General features: G+C 40.1%; 1 protein-coding gene across 1 annotated transcript in view; it reads left to right on the top strand.

Moving 5' to 3' along the window:
* The window catches only part of mettl15 (methyltransferase 15, mitochondrial 12S rRNA N4-cytidine), a 44,954-nt gene that overhangs the window by 7,721 nt on the left and 12,428 nt on the right, over nucleotides 1-24,805 (top strand). The window contains exon 3 of the mRNA XM_068730885.1: nucleotides 13,970-14,106. Within this exon, the coding sequence (XP_068586986.1) occupies nucleotides 13,970-14,106 (137 nt within the window). The remainder of the gene's footprint in view (nucleotides 1-13,969; nucleotides 14,107-24,805) is intronic.

Genomic DNA, 24,805 nt, shown 5'->3' with positions numbered 1-24,805 from the left:
GGCGGTGATGTAGACAAAAGTGACCCGATCTGTAAACACCAGCCAACACACACTTGCTTTTTGTGCAGTGTCATCAAAGGTGCGGCCCATTTCACAAAAGCATTTTGTGAGCACACGCAGATCGCAAAGGGTAGCAGCGTCGCGTTTCAGAAATGATTGTTTCTCTTAAATTGCAGACACATTTGCGAGTCCTTCTGGGCTCTCAACTGCTCATGCGCTGCAAGTATGGCATTTGCTTTTTAAGGATTGAAAGAGGTCAAAATTAGAGGAAATGACCTCATGTTGGAAATTGCAGCTTGCACATGTGGTGAAATGGGCCCCTGGCTCAACTTGACACAGTGCAACGCAATGTCATCAGCAAGTGGTCGAAGACATGCAGACAGGGTGATTCTACTCTTTACCTGATCGTCGACACAGAGGAGAAAATGATAGTCAGCGACTTTCCAATTCTTGAGGCCAATTTAAAGTGAAGGTGTTTTAAAACCGGTGTTATTTCTCTTACTGATCTTTCTCAGCATGTGTTCCTGCATCCTAATGATCTTTTTTAAACTGCTGTTGCACCTTTTCTGATAAAGTCAGTTGCAGTGACCTTATCTGTGTATTCAACATTATCTATATTCCCAGCAGCATCCTGATGAAGTGCTGTTGTTCTCAGCTGGAGGGCTTCCACTCCTTGCCTACTCTGTTTCCCGACTAATTTGGCAGGGAAGAGCATGTCCCCTCGACACTACATGACACTACTGACCTAAACCAGTAGCAGAAATTTCCTTGCTTCCTTTTCACAGTTCTTACACAGTGTATACCTCCACAGTTTAACCAGTGTCCCTACACAGAGTTGCCGATTTTATATAAACTAGCCTATACTACCCTGCTTAACATGAATTTATTAAAAACCTGCTTGGAAACAAAGATGGGGACAATCTTCTTCCATGGATTACTTTTGAGGGAAAGCCTTTCTGAGAACCATTGCATCAATTCTAACATTAAAATGTAACCAACTGCCAGCCAGCTGTTCCGATCATTCTCTAATGTTAGCTAGCTGACTATCCAGCCGCCAAATGAGGAAATTTAAACAACTTAATGGTAAATCTACACACTCTTGTCACAGCGTAGTAAAGCACATAGCTATATATGTATATATAATCAGTCATTAACACAGATTCACCAGATTTTGTGATTTACAGATGGCTTGATTTCCATTACACAGAAAGGAGAGAACAGGCTTGTGCTGTAAAAACGATAGACCCTATGGGTAGAGGGGAGGAGGGTCCCAGACGGTCGACTCTGTCTCAGAATTGGCCTTGCAAGATTAGGACTGATTTAAAACAGTAGATGGCGTTTTGAGCCATTTTCAACAAATGCAATGCAGATTTTTTTTTTTTTATAAATTTTGTATGAAATGTCAATATTAAAACCAGCATTGATCTGTTTCATCACGGCACAGTCATATTATTTAATTCACAGATGGCTCACACCATCACCTTTTTGCTGATAAGTACCTGTAGGAAATATATGCACACTGGCAGCAAGTGTTCGATGTGGTCAATTTGATCCTGACTGTATCAGCAGCATCCTGCTGAGGGACAGCCCCCATTCACAAGCTTAGGTACCCTCTAGGCAGCCATAGACTCCTGAGACTTTACCATTACCCCCAAAGACTGCTGTCAGAGGTTGAAAGCTCGGGGCCGGCTGATGGTCATTTGTTCAGCTCAAAGTCTGACCTTTGGTCATTTCCACCTTTACAAACAACAGATCTGTGCCAGCTCAGGGATGGGAAATATGAGCGTAGGTACTGTGGGATGATTGAAATGTGTCAACCAGCCTGGTTGTAGGTATTTGAATTGCTGCCCACAGCTCTGATTTGTAGGAGTCCTGTATGAATGAATTTGAATGTCATTTACACTGGGGCAATCCTTTAAGAAAATACAAAATATTAGTCTACTGATGATAATACTAGTCATGGAAAGGCCCAGGGCAACTTAATCAAAAATCAGCATAGCGCTGCACTGTGAAGCTTTCCTCAGTGCACACCCCCTCCCCCAAGCCACTGTCCACTGCCCCCGCCCCATTCCCTAGTTCTTTTCATTTCAAATTGTATTGTATACATAGTCTTCAAACTACTGGAAGCATCTTCTTAAATGCCTAGAAGTCTTTTCCCTAATACCATGCCTTCCACCACGAATCCTTCATTTAGCTCGGCTCCTCTTTGCACTCCCTAATGGACTTGGCCCTGTTCTTCTTTTGTCTTCCTTTAGTACCATGAAATTCACCTTCAGGAGAGGAAGTCATCTTTCCTGATGCTTCTTTACATTTTGTGAATATAGTTAGATGATTCCACCCCCTCTTTTCAGTTTCACTTCTGCTTTCTCTCGGGCTTTATATACTTTGCATTGTTTCCCTGGCACAGTGTATTGACAGTAGTGTCACACTGAAGAGAAATCCTTCAGAGCAGTGAAGAAGAGCAATGAAGCATGTAATCATTTTGAATAGATCCACTGCATCATATTTGACCTTAATTCTTGTTTCCTGTTAAAACAAAGAAACAGCCTTTTGGCATTTCTGTCAGTTTGTGGCTTTTCCTATCCACTGAAAGTTAGCAGTCTATATTTTGTATTTTTACAACAACGCATTTGTAGGAATGTCAGAATAACAGCATATGAGGTTGGACAACCAGATTAAACAAGAAGTTTCTATTTTCAGTTGAGACTGGCCTCTTGAGAAGCATGACAGCATTGTTTGTTCAAACTGCTTAAAAAGGCTTATGTTTACATTCAGTACCACAGCTAGAGGTAGTGTGACGTACAGGGCAGCAAAATGTTGTAGCAAGGAGTGGCAATATTCAGAGTTTCCTCCTCTTTCAGCGTTCTTTTAAAGGTGCAAGGGAGCATTTTGAGTGCTTCTCAACATGTCGTCGGTGGGCTGGCTAACAACTTCAGTGCTGATGGAGCTAATAGTGTTAACCTGAGGGGGGATTGTGAGACGCCGTCAGTTGGGATGGTGTTATCAGCTGTACCCGCTGTATGAGAGCAGAGCAGAGCGGCGGCCGCGAGCTCACCAGTGGGACATACTCACGTGCACTAACATGCACTAACATGCACTAACATGCACTAAAAGCACGTGGATTTTGTGTCCGATATGATTGTCACATTTCTTAAAGGTACATATACTCCTTCTCCCTCATTGAAAAATCCAGAATATGCTAATTGTTTTTGTTAAAACATTTAACGGCTAAACCCAAGTTGTCTCCTACTTAACTGAAAAGTCCATTCTCATTGTTTGTGCCGTGAAGGTTTCCTGTCTCTACATCACACTTGCATAAATTGAAAACTGAACCAAGATTGGCTACCAAACAAGTTGTGATGTCACATAATCATATGTATAGACTTAGAATGAGCACAACTTTCTCTTTCCAGCATATGGACATGAAAACAGCCATCTAGTGTTAAACTCTGCAAATGTCATTCTGCACAGTGAAGCTCAAATGTCCAAGAGAAGGAACAATTAGTAAAACTGATTTTTGATTGGAGGAGGACTTAAATATTGCATTAGCAAGTTTTGCCAAAGCCTCCTTTTGGCAAATAACTCATAGACTGAAATAATAATGTCAGTTTGTGAAAGTAAAATGTAAAATAAAGTTCAGTCTTCATGGATATTTACATACCAGCTCAGGTATGACAATCGTGATTTGACCAGGCTAGTCAAAGTAATGAGGAGGATTTCATACATGGTAACCCTCTGGCCCCTATTTTCAACCCCAAACTAACCTCCTAGACTCTGGGCAACATTCATTTTATTATCATGAACGACAGCTACAGAGCACAGAAGTGGGGCTGTAGTCTGTGCTGAAGTAAGGCTGTGTATCCTGGAGCCACAATGCAGAGTATACTGAAGAATCTGTTTTCTGGATTAGGTTGTTGTGATTTTAGTTAGTAAATCCTTATAGTTTGAGCCAGTTATATTGATAAAGGACCATCTCAAAAAATGTATCTTAGATTTGATTTAGCAGACAGATTTCTATAACAGTCACTAGATATTTGTTGTAGTGCACCTGCACATTTGAATCATGATGTTACTCAATAATTTCCTTGTTAAAGTCTGCATTCAGTTTTATGCGAAAATGAATCTTTCCAGCAGAGAAAATGTAGCTCAGTAAATCTCCAACCTGCAAGACAAAAACAGACAGTTTGGCTGGGGGGGTGGGGGTGGAGAGTGATGACTCATGCACACAGTAGAGGTCCCTCCCTTTCCATTTCTTTCAGTATCCAATCAGTTCTTCCCCAGCTGTCACTCATGGCCTCCAAATCAGATCCTCACAATGCTTTACCATCCCCTGTAAATCACTGTATTTGCAAAGGTTTACAACTTGAAAGATAGGTAAAAATGCCATATTCATATCATTTGGACACATACTGTTACTTGATAATGTGATTTGCAGTGCAAATCATAATCCTCTGCATCTAGGATGTTTTGGTCATGCATTGGCCCCAAATTCAAACGGAAACACACATCGCCACATTTTGTAATCCTCCAGAAGAGATTTTAAAGTTGCTATGCACATTAAAATATGTTTTAGTTTTAATAGAAAAAAAGTATAATACTTAGATAGTTCTCCAAGAAGCGAGATGAATTACTCATTCTTTTTAAATGCAATTACTTTCAGATTACTTTTTCAGAACACAGGCAGCCTATAAGGCAGCAGAAAGACTAATCGTTGCCTTGGATTGCCCACATACAGTACATATTGAGTTATTGGCTCATAGTTTCAGAGAAGATACAAGTGCCTGCTATCCGTGTTTCTCCAGGGATCTCCTCAGCACCACTGTGGTGTAAGAGCCAGGAGTCCTTGAAGTGGGCGGATGCTTGACATGGGCTTTATGTAGAGGACAGGGACTAGGGTTTTCCTCTTTGCAGTCAGAGTTTAATTGAAAAATATAACAAATGTAACTGTAGAACATCCAGTAGGCAGAGCTGGTACAAATGATCTGAAAGTGGTGGGGAGAAAAAGAGTACGTAAGGAGAAGAAGGAAAAGGAAGAAGACGTGAGGGGGTTGAGGACGTTGTTGTGTTTGACTTGGGGTGAGTGGAGCGATGGTTACATTAAAACATTACAAGAGGCGTCATAATATATCATCAGCCGTTCAAGATCTAAATCGACTTGGTTGTTGTCACTGTATCGATTCAGATTCTTTTGGTGCAAGATCACTCTATAATCGAGCAGCACATCATGTAAAGGAAGCTGCTAGGGAGGGACTGGTGTTTTTGATAACATCTGGGAAAATCTCCAGGGGCTTGGATAACGTTGCACAGTCTATCTTCAAGTCCATCGTCATGTAACAGGGTGATATCGGCACCCAAGCCACATAATCTAGGGCTTGCAAGGGAGTTAAAACAATATCTTTAAATGCAATCATTCCAGTAAGACAAACAACCACCCATCCATCCATTAAATTAGGAGTCATTAGGACTTCTAGCTTGGTATCCTACTTCAGCGATTGTGACCCTAAATAGTGATAAAGTGATACGTAATCAGGGCTCTAAACTGTTGACTGACATTTTAGTTGGTAACACCAGCAGGTCATTTGTGTGCAACATTGCTGTTTCTGCAGACTGATTCCAAACTGCTTATGTATTTAAATAGACAAAGTTTCAATAACAGTTGGATCTCTATCCATTTAAAACCAATAAGCTGACTGGCTTTATGATTACAGTTGTGGTTAACCATCAAATCGGCCCAAGCTGACAACAGTGTTGTTGTAGGTTTGCTCCTTAGTATAATGTGGCACTGAATAGTATCATTAGATTGCAATAGTATTGGATTACAATAGATTGTCCTGATATACCTAATAGAGTGGCCACTGAGTGTATGCATTCATGGCAAAAACAAATTAACAATATTAGAAGTTTTGTCAAATACTTTTTTTGTGTTGCTGAGCTGTTTGGGAAGCGGCATTTAGGATTCACTTCACCCACAAACATGACCCAACATATACCTCCGACTCTAGTGGTATCAGGCCATAGTTTGATTTCCATGTGTCAAGTTTTGTTGATATGTTTCTCTGAGAAATCTACTGCCACCCAAGTACAGTGAAGGTGAGTGGTATTTCTGTTGTGGGGCTCATTCCCACAATTCAAAGTGATGCATTCACACCTACAGGCAAAACACATTTGTTCGTCACCAGTTTACCTAACCTAAGGGACAATGTTGAGTGTCCTCTGACAGCTCCCACATCCATGGCTGTCTAAGGATCAGCACCTTGGACAGCGATCATGGCACACTTATGTTCAAAATGCAAAAAATTATCCACCTGAGCTGAAAGCAAGAGGATCAATCAATAGTCTTAAACCTTTACAACAGCTGATCATAATATCATTTTAGATTAAGTCTTCAGTTCACTTTATGGTTGCCATCCAGGAGCCTTCAGATAGGTCCAGCCTCATTAACCAGAGCCCCTGCTTGTATTAGAAAAATAAAAGCACATGAGAAACAAGTTTATACTATATTATCTTTGAAAAAAATACACATGACTATAACAGTTTCAAATTAGCTCTCTGGGAAAGCTAGCCTCGCTTGCATACCATTAGAATTGTTTGTCATCCCATTTCCTGTTTAAAGGTGTTATTTCTTGTCTTTGTTCAAGTATCCTGCTGTTATTTTGTCAAATTAAATTTAGTTTATAGCAGTTTTATGTCCTTATTATTATTTATTAATAATTTTTTTTCCTCATCCCAGTGACCAGCAAATCAGCCACATAACCATGTAGTGCATGCATGCTCAGGTAGAATCATGATCATAGTCCTCGTACAGTCATCAGAGAGATGTTGTGTTTGTTAAAGACAAGCTGTGGGGGGGTCACCCATACATTTGCATTACAGTGCTGTGTGACATAAAGTGAGCTAGTAGAAGTTTGTTGTTGAAATGTCTTCACTTCGGTGCTCTTTCTTTTATGGATTTTTATTTATGGACTTTTCATTTTTCTGGAGGCATTATATTATTGAATGGGGATTTCCTTGCAATCTATAATAATGACAAACTAAGGACTAGCTTGGATGGCAGTGGGTTTCCCTTTACTAAACAGGACATTTCATTGTGTATTAATGGTTTACATACATGGAGTGTATTTTCCTGTCTGAAGTGCTTTTTCTTCTAACCAAGTAGCAACTGTAATAAAGCAGTTTTAACTTACTGTTGATTCATTTTACATGTCAAAGTTACTTTGTGCCGCTTATGTAGATCTAAACAATATTTTACTTTGGCAAATGTCACATATTTGACCAACACTATTGATTTTCTTGCTTCTCCACAAATACAGCAAATAAGCTACCTTATATCCATGGCTCTATGAACCTTTATGAATCTTTCCTGAGCTTAAAGCAAGGCAACACCAGAAGGAACATAAAGACATTTAACTATGTCTTTCATAACAGATTGTGTCTGAAATTGGCTATATATGGTGTTGGGAGACACCGTGACAGACAGACTAGCCAGCTTCCTGAAATTGTTTAGATAGTTTTCCAGTATGTCTTCTGCCTTGTGCTACACTGAGAGCACACACTTCTGTAGACCAATAGCCTATGTCCTGTTGCAGCCAATCCAAAAAAGGGATGTCTCCAGTGAAAAGACAAAACACTGGCAAAATAGACTGCCCAGTTAGTATTCCTGACTTTATATGCCCCTAGAACGAAAGCTATCGTGAAGAAAGTCAGACACTTCAGCAGCTGAAGATATTTCTCTCAGAAGTTACGTACATCAACTCTTTAATGGGATCCTCACTTTCAGTGTCCATGGTTGCCATTGAAAGCGGCACAGTCCTATTCATTCTGTGTCTCTGTGGATATGGCTGTGCAGTATTTGATACATATTTACTACTAGTCTATGTCAGTCTATGGCTCGTCAGCCGCTCACTCCCCCAGTCCTCATGGGAAGATTCTTGAATTGCATTTGCTGTTTGCTTTTGCTTCTTCTACAAAACCGTGTCAGCAGTGTTTTATGGTTGTTTAGATCAAGAGCTGACTATTCAAAAATGTATTTGGTGAAAGCTGTGATAATTGAATAGTCATGGTGGTCTCAAATGGGAGTTTTTGCTATTGCTTTTAAGAGTGGCATTTGATTATAGGTGGAATATGTTTTTTTAATGTATTGGCAGGACAAAATAACCAACTGAAGACATTAATGTGGGTCTTGTATCATCTTGGGAGCATGCCTCTTTGAATGAGTTATTAGTTGCAACTAGTTAATTGTGAACTTCTCAGAAGTGTGTTGGAACATGTCAGTAGTTTTTAGATGGTAGCTCTGTATGTAGAATCATGCCTTCATTAGATTTAGTTTGATCCCCAGCAGTATTAAAACTTTGTCAGCCTTGTTATACCTGTGCGTACATGTCTGTAGGTCGGGGAGCATTTCCAGCTAAACAAACAATGTGGCCAAGCCTGCTTGTTTAAAAAACGTGAGCAGAAACGGCAATCTGCATGGTGCAATCTGAATAAAAGGGGCTCGACTGAGATAAAACCAAAAGATTAAAAAAAAGTAGAATAAATACATTATATAGGTGGACACAGTCACTTCAACACCATTTAATCAAATCACCCCTTCTCAACCCATTTAAAGGCAGCAGATCGTTTCTTAAGGGCCAGGCTTAAAATCATTGTCTGTAGTCCAGATGCAACAAGTGGGACAGATCAAAATCAAATCAATTTCATATACAAAAATCACCTACTAAAAACCTACTTTAAAACAATTGAGACAGTGAATTGAACATTTTTTTATTTTACAGCCCTTTTTAATTTTTTTAATCCCTTTCCTATTTGCTCAGCACCAGCACACAGTTAATCATATGCCACCCACAATTAGAATGATAAAGTTCACCAAATTAGAACTCATCCTTTGGGGACCATGAATATCACACCAAATTTCATGATATTTATCGTTTCATTAGTGTTCATGACATTAAACTGTAGACCAAAGTGTTGGACTGAAGGACTGTGGGACTAGCAGGCGTTGCCACCCTGTAAAGTGGAGAGCAGGGCCGCCTTTCAATCAGAGGGTCAGCGGTTCGATCCCCGGCTCCTGCTCCGCAAGTCTCATGTCAATGTGTCCTTGAGCAAGACACTTAACCCCAAAATTGCTCCCGTAGCTGCGTCTACGGTAGATAGATACTGAATTGTAAGTCGCTTTGGATAAAAGCGTCTGCTAAATGACTGTAATGTAATGTAAATGTAATGTAAATAATCACATGCCTTATTATCTAAAATGTTCAAATATTACACATAAACAAACTTGTTGTATGATCTCTTTGTATTCTCCCACAAATAAGTTGCAGTTTTGACTTTTACAATCCTAAATCCCACACAAAAACTGACCATATTTCCTTATTTGTGAAAAAAAAAACATGGAATAACACCATGGCTTAATGATTCTTATTTGAGCTCTGATGAAGTTCTGTAACAGCTGGGTCACTTCGTCCTTCTTCACAGAACTCCTATGATTCATTTCTGTTTCTAATTGGCATACGCAGCAGGGGATACATAAAAAAATATATATATTTGTTAAGTCTCTACTGTCTTTTCTAATAGGATTCGTTGATTTTCACTTATTTGTTTGACCTCCAAACTCCAGATTGGTGTTTTTGAAAGCAAATTAGTGAATGCAGTTTTTCTTCTCTGTGTAGGTTTGTGTTGTCCTAACTAGCTCAAATACCTCCTCAAGAGCCGTTTATTTAAACTTGTGCCAAAAGAGTGCAAACAGCACTGAATAGACGAGGAATGAAAGTATTTGTCGTAACTCTTCTGCATTCCTCTGACAAAAGAGAGATTATCTTAACATAAAGAGAGGCATTTGGAAGCAGCCCTCTGGCAAAGAGTTTTGTCAACATTTTTGTGCTCCTGTATCACTTGTTCACTCACTCACTCACTCACTCACTCACTCACTCACCCATTCACTCACTCTCTCTTACTCACTCTCAGACACACAGGTAGTATGTTTAGTACACTTTGAATTTAGGTAGATGAGGCAAAAAGCTGCGTGTCTCTCCGACGTCGCTGATCACCATCAATATAATCTCTTGACAGAGTAATTGCGGGAAGCTTTCATGCCCTTTGGAGTTTGTCTGCTCTCACTGGCCATCTGTTTTGTGCACCACACCCTCACCTCCACCTCCTACATGCTCGACTAATATACACACCTATCCCAATCGTTTAAATAAAGTAGAGAGACGAAAAACACACTTTTACAGACTCTTTACACATTTTTTAAGAAAGGTTGATATCAGAGAAATACTGAGGTTGTCATAAGGGGGTTCAAAAGTGATTTTATTGTCAGATAGTCTTGATATTGTTTGAGCAAAGCAGCAGTTTTAAGTGTGAGATTGATGTCAAGTGCATTAAGGCAACAGCCAGACACTTCGCTGCTCTCCGAAGTCGATAAAACCATCATCATTCCCGTAATCATAACCTCCACCGTCATCTGTTCATAACATGCTCTTGTGTCGCAAACTGGCTAAAATTTGTGTTCACTTGTATCTCGCCATGAACTTTGTGTGACAGAGAAAGAAATGCAAACCGGTTACCTCCACTCTTGCCATGGCAACGGACGCGACAAGAAAAGCGATCCTGTACCTGTGTATCTGTCTCCCTAATGGTCTATGTGTTAGTGTAACAAGATCTGTAAAAACTCCCCTCAATGACATTTTAGATCCCCCACTGTAACTGACCTGGGCTGGGGAGTCACAAGTAGGATTTAGGTGAGTACTCAGCCTTCTCTCAGGTTCCTGTTCCCCTTTTCCTAATGAATTCAACCATAAGACGACTTGAGATGAGGCCCCTTTTTCCACATGGCCAGGATATTATTTACTGTTGTATGAGCTGTATTATGTTTTCAAATTCTCAATAAGGAAAAAAAAGAATCCTTTCCCCACATCATATATGTTTGTAAAATCACTCCAAATAGATGCTCTAACCTGTTTTATTGTTTTAATATAGCGAATGAGAGACTGTAATGTGTTTACATTTTTCTTTTTGGGAAGAAAAGCTCTCATTAAGAATGCTATGGGGTGACTGCTGAAGTGTCCTAAGTTATAGCACCTTGCTGCTTCACTGTCGGTCTGCACCACTTGGACCACTCCTAACTCTCCTATTCCCTCTGCTGGGAAAGGCAGATATTACACACCCTAAACGGAGTACAAAACACAGACTTCAGTAATTACTTGTATTTGGAGTATCATCTCTGCATGTAGAGACTGAGATGACCCACGTTGTGTTCTGGCTCAATTCCAAACTGCTGCATTCGCTAGGGAGGCCTGGTCTAGGTGACAGCCTCGCTGACACCCCTCCGTATGAAATATCAATGTGAATGACTCACTACCAAGTTTGATGTCAATCATCCTCGCAAATGCCAAACCCATTCCCAGCAAATATTTTCAAGAAGTAGTTTTGTCCATCTGGTGGCAAAAGCAGCAGGCTTTTTAAAAAAGAGGGACGATTTTCACAACAGCATTCTGGGCTTTTGAAGAAGCTTGTGTTCCCTCAGGGCAGGGGAACTAGATTTTCAATTTACTTTATAAATGACCTTGTAAACATCCAATTCTCCATTTTTGTTTTGCACACACTTAATTTGTAGCTTAGTTTATTAGGTGTGTGTCTGAGTGAGTAAAAGGGGTGAAACTTGTACAAAACCTTATACAGATGCATAGTGTCCCTGCTCAGTGCACCAGCGATACAAATGTGAAGTATTTATATTTTCAACCAACCAACCTTGAAGAATATTGAGCATCAGTTGGCAGTCTGCATTTGCAACAGTGAAAAAAAGCAAGCTTTACCTTTGGTATTTGGGCCACAGCTTCCATAAAATGTGACAAAGCATTGTTGTGACAAGTGCTGCACACTCCAGTAGAGGACCAGTTTGTCTCCTGGTTGCTTGTGTCGACTGTTTCGATAAAAGCCAGCCTACTTTGCTGTTTGTGTTTCTGTTTTCCTTTTCCTTTTTTGTATTGAATAGCACAACAGGCAGGTTCATTATGCGTGTGACTCATCCCACTAGCCCACACCCCCTCCCCATCTGCTGCTGTGCGCTGGAAAGGAGAGGGAACCGCCATTGATCACTTCTTCCCTCACACATGCACGCACACACCCCACCTTCAACGTCACTATCAATCGACATGTTTAATGTTTTTGTCGGGAATAGCTGGCATTTCCTTTTCTGTCATTTTACATCTTTTCTCTGTCATTTGCTGACATTATGATACATCCCAGAGCAGGCATTTAAAAAATACAAAGTAAAGCATAATCCAACAAATTATTCAAACAATCTCAGACTGTTCAGTCAGTGCAGGTTTTTTTTTTGTAGCAGTGGCAGTCAGGAAATATATAAGGAAATATGCCTGGACAGGAGAGGTTTTGTTGAGTTTACAGCTGCCTGATAAGCTAAGATGTTGTGGCAGAGTGGTTGGCAGGTATTGGACATATTCTGAAATAGTTCTATAAACTGTAAAGATGGGATGTCATTAATACAAAGTGAATGCTATACAGTGCAAATTACAAGTATCCTTAGCTGATTTTCAACCTTATTACTTATACAGCAGAGTGCTCTAGTGATCATTGTCTCAGACATCTTTCTTGGAACCAACCAAAAAGTTAGTTCAGCAAATAGCCAGAGGCATTTTTACATTTTTTTTTTATTTGTTTTAGGATAAATTAAGAAATTCTCTACTCGAGTAACCAAATGGCTATAATAGACAATGTTTTTGGCGGCATGTATAAAAAATCCTGGAGAAGGATTGATTAAAGTAGTTAATCTACATTTTAAGGAGTTAATCCATTATTGCTAGGCATTTGTTCCAAGAGTTTAGTTTACCAAAATACCACACAGACCGGCAAAGCAAATTTTAAGATTAGGACGGTATCAAATGGCCCTGAGAGGAAGGGTCTAGCTAGCATGTTGATGGCGCAGTGAGTAGCACCATTGCTATGGCGTTACTCAGTGGTACAGTTGTGTTTTTCCAAGACTGTCTTATTAAGAAGACAAATTAGGTGCTTCGGGGTGATCTCATACATTGCTCATCACTGGCTCTAAAATGATCAACTTTCTGAAGACATTATTGTGGTGGTTCCCCACTGCACTGGAAATAAGCAGCCCCTTCACCAACGTTGAGTGAGCTGTTCAGACCATGAGTTCACAACTAAATTGATGAAGAGACGAGGCCCCTCGGGATCTGTCTGATTCAGCTTGGTAGCTGATTGATTGATTGCATTGTGAAATTCCATCTTTCTGTAAAGTGCTCAAAAGTCTTCAGTTTTTTGGACGACTAGTAAGAGATGCCTCCCCCAAGTTTTGCTTCAATACATGTCTTGCACTCTCATTGGCTGTAGCTCCCCGACAGGTCAGATGTTTTGCCTGCTAGGTGATACATCTGCAATCCTCTTTGTTAACATCTTTAAACAGGACTATACATTTAAAAACCTCATCCACATTGTCAAAATCATCTAAATATTCAGCCAATCTGTTTGATAAAGCTAAGCTAAGCTTTCCGTACACCAACACAGAAAACTCTGCCTGGCGGGCACTCACGTTTTCACTGCTGACTTCCAGCAAAACGCCACCTTGTGAGATTTAAGATTGAGACTTCTCCTCGAACAAGACATTTATAATACCAATCAGAGTATGTCTGTTGCAAAAAAAAGCAATTTTAGTTGATGTAAGTGACGTTGCAAGCTTGCCCTGTATACCATTGCAGCTCTCGCTCAAAAAATTATTTTCTTTTTGAAAATAGGGTCCAGCTTTAGAAATACCGAAGTTAACATTTAAATACTGAGATAAGACAAATTCAGAAAAAATCAGATTTAAAATAACACTTATCAGTGCACCACTGTGAACTAAACACTTGTAAACTAACATTGTGAAGATAAGATCATGATTAATTGTGTATATGGACTCCTGGTGTGAGAAGAATGTGTTGTTTTCTTGCTTTCTCACATGTAGGTGGTCCTGGACATGACATTTGGAGGTGGCGGTCATACCAAAGAAATACTGAATATGGTTCATGAAGTCACAGTCCTGGCCTTAGACCGAGATCCTACAGCCATTTCTCTGGCCCAGCAGTTAGCCAAGGAACACTCGTAAGTGATTTATTGTAAAACATCAACTAGACCAAAACACAAGTAAATGCTTATGTTATAAGCCGTCTAGACAAATGTTTATTCTAAATGCATTTCCCATCATTTTTTATTGTTGCTGCTGACAGCTTGACCATTTTGAGCAGTGTTGTGGTCATTATTTCTTAAAACGTACTGTAGGTGTGATGTAGTATTGCAGTTCTTCCTGTGGTTCTCACTTCTTGCATATTCTGAGCCCGATCAAATACTGCTCGCCAAGATACAGCCCCTGAGTTTCACCAACCAATCAAATCCCTTCCTCCTTCTTAACTTAAAGCTTTTCTCCCCCCACGCAAAGCTGGTGGGCCCGGCGTGTCATTTGTCAGAGTAAGAGCCCACGCCTGCAGTGTGAAGGAGATGCTGCCTCCCACGGAGGATCTATAAGATATGAGGAGAGGGGGGGCGGGAAGTAGAGAGAAGCCCAGAGAAGTTAAAAAGTAGAGAGAGAGAGAGAGAGAGAGAGAGAGAGAGAGAGAGAGAGAGAGAGAGAGAGAGAGAGAGAGAGAGAGAGAACACAACACAAGAGTGAGAGAACAGGGAGACACAAGGACACAATGCCAGGGTGAGAGGGAGTGTGTGTGAGCATGAGCAAGACGCGGGAGGATGAAAATGAGATGTTCCTAAGACCATGGCGTGGGAAGGAATCCTTTTACGTAGATTCTGGGGAAACCTCTCTCTCAAGGGAATCTGCCAGAGAAATGTGCCTGTGAGCAGGGAATGACAATTAAGAGAGAGATAGAGAATGAGAACATTGTATTCTGTCAGCAGCAATATACCCCTGCTGTAAACTCCTCCACGCCTACTCGTGATGCAAGTTGAGAGAAGCTAGAGAAATCTAGCAATTAACCAATATTATTGGAAGCCTGAGTAAAAGACCCTGGCAGCCTACGCAGTGCATCCACACAACAGGGTTAGAGGATTTTCTCTCTGCTCTGTACTCCCATTTCTTGAGGAAAGTAAAATCTCAGTGCAAACTGTTGACTGTCAGTGTGAATCTGAACCCAGTTGTACAGTACAAAAAGAATAATTTCACCTCCTAACATTTATTTAAAAGCATTAGCTTATGAAAGTAACCCTCTGTTCCCTGATGTCTTTAATGGGATTTGTCTCCTGCATGTTGAGCCTCGCTATTCTCTGCTTTTTACCATTCCTGTTGTTGCTATGACTTCCCTGCGCTTGAAGCTACGCAGGAGTTGTGCCCACAATAAATGTTATGAATCTGAAAAGGCACCAAGCATTATTGAAAAGCCCGGTAAGGCAAGCAATTGGATTTACATGTGTGCATATGGGCTCACAAACAGACTGATGAGATATGGTATTAACTGTTTGTATGCACATTGTTGATTTTATTTAAGTGCCATGCCACATCAGGATAGTAGAATCTGAACATTTTATTCTCTGCCTTCTTTTTTAAAAATGTTTTATTTTCCAATCCTATAACAAATTGCATGTGCTTTGAGTAATGCTATCACTGACTGCGGTAGCAGAGGCTAGGAGCAGTTCACGTTGTCGATTGAAGAAATCTGCCAATTTAAAAGTTATTTCTGAGACTCCAGTAGCTGCTCATCTCATCCACACTTGTTGCCATTCTTTTTCATGGATGTAGGTAGTTAGCTATGTAGGAAGATGACATCACCATTTTTAGTTGAGATTCAGACAGAAAACAGCACAGCGGGGGGCTGTGTTGTTGGGGGTATTTTGTTCGAGGTACTGGTGAGTGCCATGCTGGATAACGTTGCATTGCAGCAACATTTCAGACTGGTTGAACTTTTATGCCGGATGACCCAGCGTTGTTTTGCCAGAGCCCTCTGCACCCCCGCTGTGTAGTGACTCCATTCAAATGATTTAGAGTGCTGTGTTTTGTCACGCAGAGCCAATAGTGTGAACATGGCCTTAATCCAGTCCTCTAAATTCTGACTGGTCGACCATTTAAAAAGGGCCTTGTAAATAATGTAAACGACGGCGGGACTACATTCACGCACACACACACCAGACGCTGATGCTGTTGTTTTACACACTCCTCACGCCTCTTTTGCTCCCATAATGCCGGCATGCTATCTAAAATCACACAACGGAGCAGCATTATGCAGCCGTAGTTTGGTTCAGTGTGAAAAAGCTAAAACCGGCGTTAAGGCGCATATTCTTTATGGTAGTATTGTGGAATCTGTGTTAAAGTGATCAGGGTCTTCCTGGAAAAGAGAGCATTGCTCTCCCACCGGAATAGAAGAAGGTGAAAAAAACACACAAAACGAGAAATTCATATGGCTTGACTGTTAAGACAGCGGGGCTGATATTGTTTTCACCGTGTGAGTCTATGGTTGAGTCATCATGGAAAAATGTGGTCCTACTGTTTCAAGAACTACCACAGAGGAGGTTTTAAGAACTTTGCCAGTTGGTTATTTTTCTGTCTGTCTGTCTTTTTCACCGTGACAGCATTGCAAGTGTTCAAGATGCAGTCACAAATCTGTACAGGTGTGTAGTTGAGATCAAAATGAAGGTAGAATTCGAAGATGGGCATGTTCCAAAAAAGATTTGCTTGTTTTTTTCACAATAGAAAGAAAATCCAACCAAGTGTCATAGTCTTTGCATTATTCAGTACAAAACTCAAGTCGGCCATTCGCTTTACGATCACACATCATAGACAACATCCAGGGAAGTGTAGATTCCCACATTTGTAAACTGTTCAGAAAAAAAGCCTTTGAACCAAGAAATAAAGACGATTAAACTAGAGCCCATCTTGCGATAGGATCACACCAGACCTCACGGCTAATCGGCCCACAGCATGGAAGCGTTTAACTTTTATTGATGATATTTCAAGGAGACGATGGCAAGGCCACCAACAAGAGAACAGCGATTACATTACCAAATTCACTATTCATAATTTTTATAACATGCATTGGGTCAACTGAAGTAGCACAAATTACAATTTTGAACAAAATGCATATTTAAAAACTAGCCTTTGTGTGTTTATCTTGTGTTTGTTGACTCTTTCTTCTTCTGTGGACTGTAGATATTTTCATCACTGCTCCCCTGCTGAAAACAATCAATCAGCAACTTGTCTTTGGCTTTTTGCAGGTAAAGGAACTAAGCGGGTCAACACAAGGGAATATTTCAGGCTTGATTTGTGAAGAGGCAGCATCGTGTTGAACAAGCATGCACTCAAACTGAGTCTGCTGTGAAGGTTCCCGAGGTCCAAACTGAAGGGTGAATTCACAAAAGGGTTGTGCAGCTTTTGTGGCGCCTAACCTGCAAAAATAGAACTAAAAGAAACCTTGTTATTCTCAAAGCACCCACAAAAGATGAAATCTACCCTTAAATGCACTGCCAACCAAATAGCTTCTCAGTGTTCCTGTGCTATTTGCCCATATTTAAGTATGGTAATATGCATTCATTTGGCGCAAAATTGGCACATTTTCATTTAAATAAGCCTGAAAAACAGTTCAATTCTTAAAGATCTGCCATAATAGCCACATTCAATAACTGTGAAATTATTAGTCTTCAGAGAGTTAGTGATAACACAAATGTTTGAACTATTTAAATATCTATTTTTGCGCTTTATGTTCATAACACCGTGTCCTAATTGGCACTGAGCAACTCTCAGTTTCTATTGATAACTGTTGCTTTGAAAGCTCGCAATGGATGAGGAACAGCTGCGCTTTCTGCTTAAAAAGTATGAAAGAAGACAGTAAGTAAGTCAGGACCTGTAGCTTGCAGTCTCTCAGTTTCTCTCTGCCGTTGATCAGCCTACTGTGATCTTTGCACAGAGGGAACATTTATACTTTGCCACATGGATAATTGCAATCAGACGCAGAAAAGTGAAAGCAGCAAAACTTTATGCACGTATTCGCGTTGTAATATAATAAGCGCAATATCATTTTTGAATCAGACCATTAAGCAGATAGCGGTTGCAAATGATGCACGGTTTTACAGTATCAGCGGCCACAACCTATTCTTTGTGAATTCACCTTTGTGCTCACCTTCCAGATGGACAAGACCAAGTTAATTCTAAAGTGTACCAAAATGCTTTATGCGAAGTAAACAATGTCTTAATTGAGCTTGATGGTTTATTATTGCCCTTGGAAATTGAAAGTTTCAGAATAAATAAATAAATAACTGTACCCTATTTTACTATACTTTTCCAATTTGTTTAGATACAATTTAAAACTTGTTTGATAAAAGAAAATCCTGTTTAGTGTAGATATTATAATGTAATATATCAGATCAATATTTCGGATTGAAATGGATTATTAATTTTTTTCTGGCGTATGCCACCTTTTAATTTCGTAGCTTTTAAACCTTATAGTGTCTGTTAAGTGGATGGCCAGGTGCAATTGTAAGTGGAATGTAAAGAAGCAATTACAGTCAAATTTGCATGGGGCAACGCAGCTTGATGCAAAGATGTGCCCCTGCAAGTTGAAATTATTTGTTTTTCCAATAGTTGGTTATAAACCAAAACATTGAAAAGTAAAAAGCTAAAAATGCTGAGAATTCAAACTTCTAAAGTTTAGTTTTACCTATGGTTTCTTCACTAAAAGAGGATGCTACAGAGTAAATGGTTATATACCGACATTTGTTTTTGGTCGTTGGATCCACCATCAACTAACACTAGTATCATCAGCACTGGCTCTTAATCTTTGTCACTGGCATTTCACATATCCCGTGATTCAATCTTCGAGAGTTTGGACTGTCTCTGTGTGAGTTTTGGGAAGATCATATTCAGTGATAGGTTGATCCACTGGGATGCCAGAATAACAAAAACTTGCATGATGCCAATGTTGTGGGGTGCTACAACTAAAAATAGCTCAGATCACTTAAGCAATTATGAGCCCACACTTGGACCTCAGCACATACACCACTGAAACTTGTCCTCTTTAATAATATAAGACCTTACGTAAGGCATTTATATCTCCAACACTGTGTCTAAGCCACATAAAGAAGTTAATAATTTAGAAATGTTATATAACTGTTTTGCATATTTTTAAATCCTTCAGTGGCTTACAAAAACGTGTTGGTGAGGAAGTCGCAGTGTCTAGTGGAAGGTAATGTGCATCACCTGCGTGTGGGTGGACACAGACTACAGAATTTTAATTGCCACGATTACATGATGTGCCATGATTACTAGCCTTTGATTAGTATGATATAGCTTTCAGTATTGTATAAAAGCTAGCTATAATGGTAATTTAAAATATAAATACAGCCTTCAAATTGTTATTTGTTTTTAAAAGGATTCATAATTGTATTTAAAAGGATTTATAGAAATTGAATAGAAAGACGGATCTCTTTTGTATTAGAATGCTGAGTTGGATCAGCTTACTTGTTTTCACCTTTTCCCATTCATGCATATACACTGGGCAGGGTTGAGAATACTGCTTCATAACGTAGAGTAGTTTAACACTTGGACACATAACACATAAACTCCTCCCATAGCTGCCTTCAAATAAAGCTGTGAGGTCCCACTCAGTCTGAAGCTCTTGCCTAATTTGCTCCTGTCAACCCTCTGTTGCCAGTAAGCTGGTTGGCGCTGCACACAAAAGCGCCACAAAAATGTGTCTGTCGTTACACAGAGAAGGTACTCCACATAGACCGGCAATATTTATATTCCCCAACACTATTAAAACGAGGAAGGAATTCAGCAATCGCTTTACGCAGCCCTGACTTGTGTTACACTCATTGGAAAGCTTGAGGCTCCACCAGTGGGCACTGCCCACTGCCCACCAGTCACTCCTCTCTCCCCCTGGCCATTCATGCAGATTCACTGTAGGGCAGGGATGGGCTTTGATGATAGAGAGGGCCACAAAAACGTAATGCTCATACCAGAGGGCCTGATTGAGACCATGCACTTCCACCAGTAGGATACTGTATCACTCAATTAGCAGATTATAGCTATACTAATTTAATGAAAAGATCAAAATATATATTAGTAATCAAAGTTTACTATACTGATATCTCTGTTTTCCTTCCTGAGTGATGTACCATAATTTCAGTGGAATGGTGTCTCAAAAATCATCATTCAATGATGGCACAAAAGTTAACGCCAACATGCAACAACTAATACTCCTGCTTGTAGGGCATTTCTATTCTCCCCTCCAATTCCATGACATGTTTCAAAGAAGCATGCATTTATCTCAAAAGCCATTGCTCCTCACTCACAGGTGGATCAGTATATAGTTTTGTCTCAATGAGATACTTCTGGCCTCTCCTGCTGCTGTGCAATAGACTTAATGTAAATGTTTGTGCATCCAATCTGCATGTGCTGGAAGGCTGTCAGCCTGTTTCTCTCTTTTGCCTTGATGTGCTTCATTGTTGAGGAAGCTGCTTTCGCAGATGTAAGTGCTCCCAAACATGCTGGCCATTGAGATTGCAAAATCCCTGGAGTGGAAAGCGGGACTCGGGTAGTCGTCTCCAAAATGAAATTCCCTCTCGCTTTGCTTGAACGAGGTCTGACTTTAGTTTGCAAAGGTTGCTCACTGACGGCAGCAGAGGGTGGTCGGGGTTGTTAGTAAACAACGTAATTCGTGGCTGCATGGTGTAAAAAGGGGTTCTTGAACTGCTGCTGCAGTGTTTCTATGTCAGTTCTGTACTTGAGGAATGTTTTCTTGCATTCGGACATCTTTGCGCATCTCTTCACAGGCAAGAAAGTGTGCCAAATTTGAATGGTCGGATGGTTCTTTGAACGGGGCTTCGTAACGTTGAAATGAGTTCATGTGTTCAAAGACATCCGATACAGTTTGGCCTCTTCCCTGCAACTGCATATTCATGTGATTAATATGTAAGGTAATATCTGAAAGGAAGGCTATGTGGCAGAGAAAATCTGTATGCCTTAGTTTACTGCAGTAAGCACTTGTATCGTATTGGGATTTCAGTGTGCAGCGCAGAAGAACCCCTCTCAAAGCACTTCCTGCAGCTCTTCCATCTGATCTCAGTATGAATCTGTAAGTCCCCATAAGCGGTGCTCACTTCATCCTAAAAGGCTACAAACTTCCTATTATTGAGAGACCTGTTCCCCTCTCAAAGGAGATTGGTAACCTTGCTCACCAAATCCATGACATGGTTGAAGTTTATTAATTTGGCGCACAGGGCCTTCTGTAAGATCGAAATGAAATAAAATTAAGCCTATGATACAAAAATATGTATATTTTTAATAATTAGCCAGCGATAACATTACCCACCTGATGTATGATGCATTGGACAGTCAAAGCCGCTATTTTGGAGGAACCTGAATGCATCTTCCTTGCATTGATGCTGCGCCATCGCGCCAAAGCCTCCATCCGTGCTGGGCTGTGTGACCGAAAATCGGTATCACAGTATTTTAAAAGATTCTAGCGGTTTGATGGTATTTCACAGTTTTATTTTTTATTTTTGTTGCATGACTGGGTCTTTATGTCGGTTTATGGTGGCTTAATCTATGGTCAGGAATATGAAAAACATTTTAATGTCATCATGTATAAACTGAAGACTTAAATTACTATAGAGTTTCCTTGGCCCCCCACAAATTATACAATACCTGAAGAAACCAGAATGCATGAAACAGTTGCTGAATGTAAACAGTTCTTATTGTGCAAACTGCATCAAATAACAAAAAAAAAAATAGATCTTGAAGCTAAATAAGTTAGTTATGCCAACAACTTTCTTTTCAAACTAAAATGTTTTTCAGAACACTATAAATTGACAACAGGTCAGTGTTCACTGTACGTCGATGTAGTTGGTATTATGTTGAGATAGCAGTTTGGCTGAAGTATTTTTGCCCCGACAAAACATACCTTGAATCCAGTGTTTTATTCATTGCTCTGAACCCGTCTCTCTCGACTGTCTGTGGCGGGACCATATGCAGTGCCTTGGGCAAATGCCTCTTCAAGCGATGTGTGACACTTTGGCTTTGCTGTTTTATGGCCTCGAATCCGACGACCATAATCACACTCTCTGTATTCCATCACGTTTTGTGCTGAGGCGACGGCAACAATGGTGGCTATGTCATATTTTTTCAAACCAAAAAAACTTCCAGACACAGCTCTTCTCTTGGACACAAGTTCCGGAGATGGAGTTATGCTGCTTGCTCGCAGCATGCTGCTTGGCAGTGTACATTTAAATGTACAATTATTAGTTTTACAAATAGTTTTTGTGTCACAAATTGTTGTGTGGCAAGGTGTTGTACCTGTTGGAGACCTAGTTGTGTTCTTTTTTTTTGTGTTATAAAGTTATTGTAAGAAGGGTACGCAATTGATAGGTCCCACTCTCAGTGCACTTGCAGCTTTCCCTGGCCGTAGCGCTCCTCATAGGTATTCTGTGATGCAGCAGTATATAAAACATGTATGTAGTTCGGGAAATTAAAACCGGTATACTGGGTAATATGGTATACCACCCAGCACTAGCCTCCATGCTGCCATACAACACATTTAGGAATGTGGAAAACATCCTTGCCCTGGGAGTGTTATGCAAAGCTACCAATTTCAATAACTCTTTGTGCACTTCAAATGAGCTGTGGATGACTCATTTGTATATGAGAAGCTGGCTATCCATCACATCTGTACCCTCATCCAACGCCAAGCCTGATTTGTTCAGGTCCTATGCCCTGTACAATCTCGAGGTCAATGCCCAACCTCAACCAATCGTCTCTACCTAAAGTAGCTACGCATGGCGGGTCTTTTCAAGAAATGCAGTGAGATACATATTTATGCCTCTACTGCATTTGATTTACTGCTTTTCGGCATGAGATGCCTTGAGAGAAAACTCCTGTGTAGTCGTGGCTTGGGTACGGCTCTGCTGTCGTGTATTTTTCCTTTTGAGGTCATCTGTGATGGTGACTCTGGCAGCTCTAGTGTACATATTTGAGTTTGTGCGTAATGTTGTAGTGACAACTCAAGTTGAAATCCTTCGTGGCTAATTTTGTTCCCAGGCACATTGAACACATAGGTTTGCCTTTTCTGTTTCCTATTTTGCGTGGAAGATATGGTGTTTGTCCAGTTTTCTCTTTTGGCCATTCGTGTCTCTTTGTTGCGGGTTGTTGAGGAAGAGGCTTGGCTAGACCAAGACAAGACCTTCTGAAAGCAGTTGCTTGACTACAGGCTTTGTATTTCACGGAAGCACCCTCTATCAGTGGACAGTATAATTACAATTGGGATATGCGTTAAATGTGGTGAAATGACCCACTTGATTCCAACATCTGTGAAACCAACAATTTATTGATATTTGGAAATTGACTCGAACTGACTAAACTTACTACTCTTCAATATTTGTAATCATTCATTTAAGTAAATAATTACTGTTCATATTTTTCTCATCTAAGAAATTATCTGTCAACTTAGTAGTAATTAACAGACAAAAATAGATTTTAGACATTTTTAAACCAATTCAGAAATGTAGAGGGTAAGAATTACATGATTTTCACGTTAATCTTTTTTTGCCCCTACTGTAAAGTCCCTTTACAGTTTCTTTAAAGTTGCATTGCTTTTGTTTTCATTTACAACTCAGTTCTGTCTCATCATTTCAAGCAGTGGGAGGGAGCTGTTTTCCGAAAACCAAAAAAAAACAACCCCAAAAAGAAAAATAAAGCTCTGATAACTGTATTGCATGCCAGTTGCTGTATGTTTGCAACTAGCCTCAAGGTAACAAGATAATCATCCGCACAATACAGCTTGAACTCCAGTAAAAATGCTTGAAAAGAAAAGAACCCAAAAAGTTTTTGAAAACTAATGAAATAAAAAGTTTTTAATCTGTCACCAAAAAGACCAAAAAAATAGGTAGAGTGTTAGTGAGGAGGAAGTAAAAGAAAAGGCTTGCGCAGTTGATGGGAGAGAACAACAAAGCCTTTACTATAGATTTTTCAACAAATCAATCACGGTGCAGGATGGTGAATAACAACAGAAAAGCAAAGGAAGGCCCTTGCAGCGTGGGTGAGATGCTCCCTTGCCATTTTGTCTTCAGTGGGTTTTGAAATAGAGGACCTGCCAATTTGTGTTCTTTCCTTGCATGCCCCTAGTTAATCATGAGAAAGGTGGAGTTATTGTTGTCTACATAAAAGGGGCAAATACCAGAAATAATATGTTTTCAAAAGGGAAGGGTGTCGATACCTGTATTTTATCGATACCTATATTAATACCAATGCTTCTTACTGGTATCTATACAGTTATTCATGCAATAGGTAAAGCCAATTACTGGTGCTGCTATACGACAAACTTCAACAGAACTGTAGGGCAGCAATAGAGCAACAGGTAATTGGAAGCTAATGGCAATAGATAACTTTGCAGGGAAACATATTTTGCTACCAGTTTTACGGATACTGACAAATTCATTTTGAGGTCCACTAGTGCGCCTCAAAAATGTGCCCTTTGTTGCACAACAGGAGGAAGAGAGAATAAGCAGTAGTTTGAATGATGAAGGGATGCAAACAATTCGCGTTTTGCTTTTCATTCTGAGCGTCAAGTGGCTTGGTCACCGGACATGAGCGCCAGACAACTACTAAGTCAAGCCGACTACTTTATTTCATTCATCTTTAATTCTGATAAAATAGTTTTGATTTACAAGTATTGAATTGCTATGCATCTACATTTTACAACCACTAGCCTCCAATTCAAAACAATGTAAGCATGGTGCCAGGGAAACATACCTGTCTGTATCAGTCCTGCCCCCACATGCTCTATATAAGTGTGTGTGTGTGTGTGTGTGT

The sequence above is a fragment of the Cebidichthys violaceus genome, unplaced genomic scaffold, assembly GCF_023349555.1.
Source record: "Cebidichthys violaceus isolate CVI_PGR_0920_01 unplaced genomic scaffold, fCebVio1.0.p SCAF_5, whole genome shotgun sequence".
Taxonomy (NCBI): domain Eukaryota; kingdom Metazoa; phylum Chordata; class Actinopteri; order Perciformes; family Stichaeidae; genus Cebidichthys; species Cebidichthys violaceus.
The sequence above is the reverse complement of the archived record's forward strand: the minus strand, read 5'-3'. Positions and strand labels throughout refer to the sequence as shown.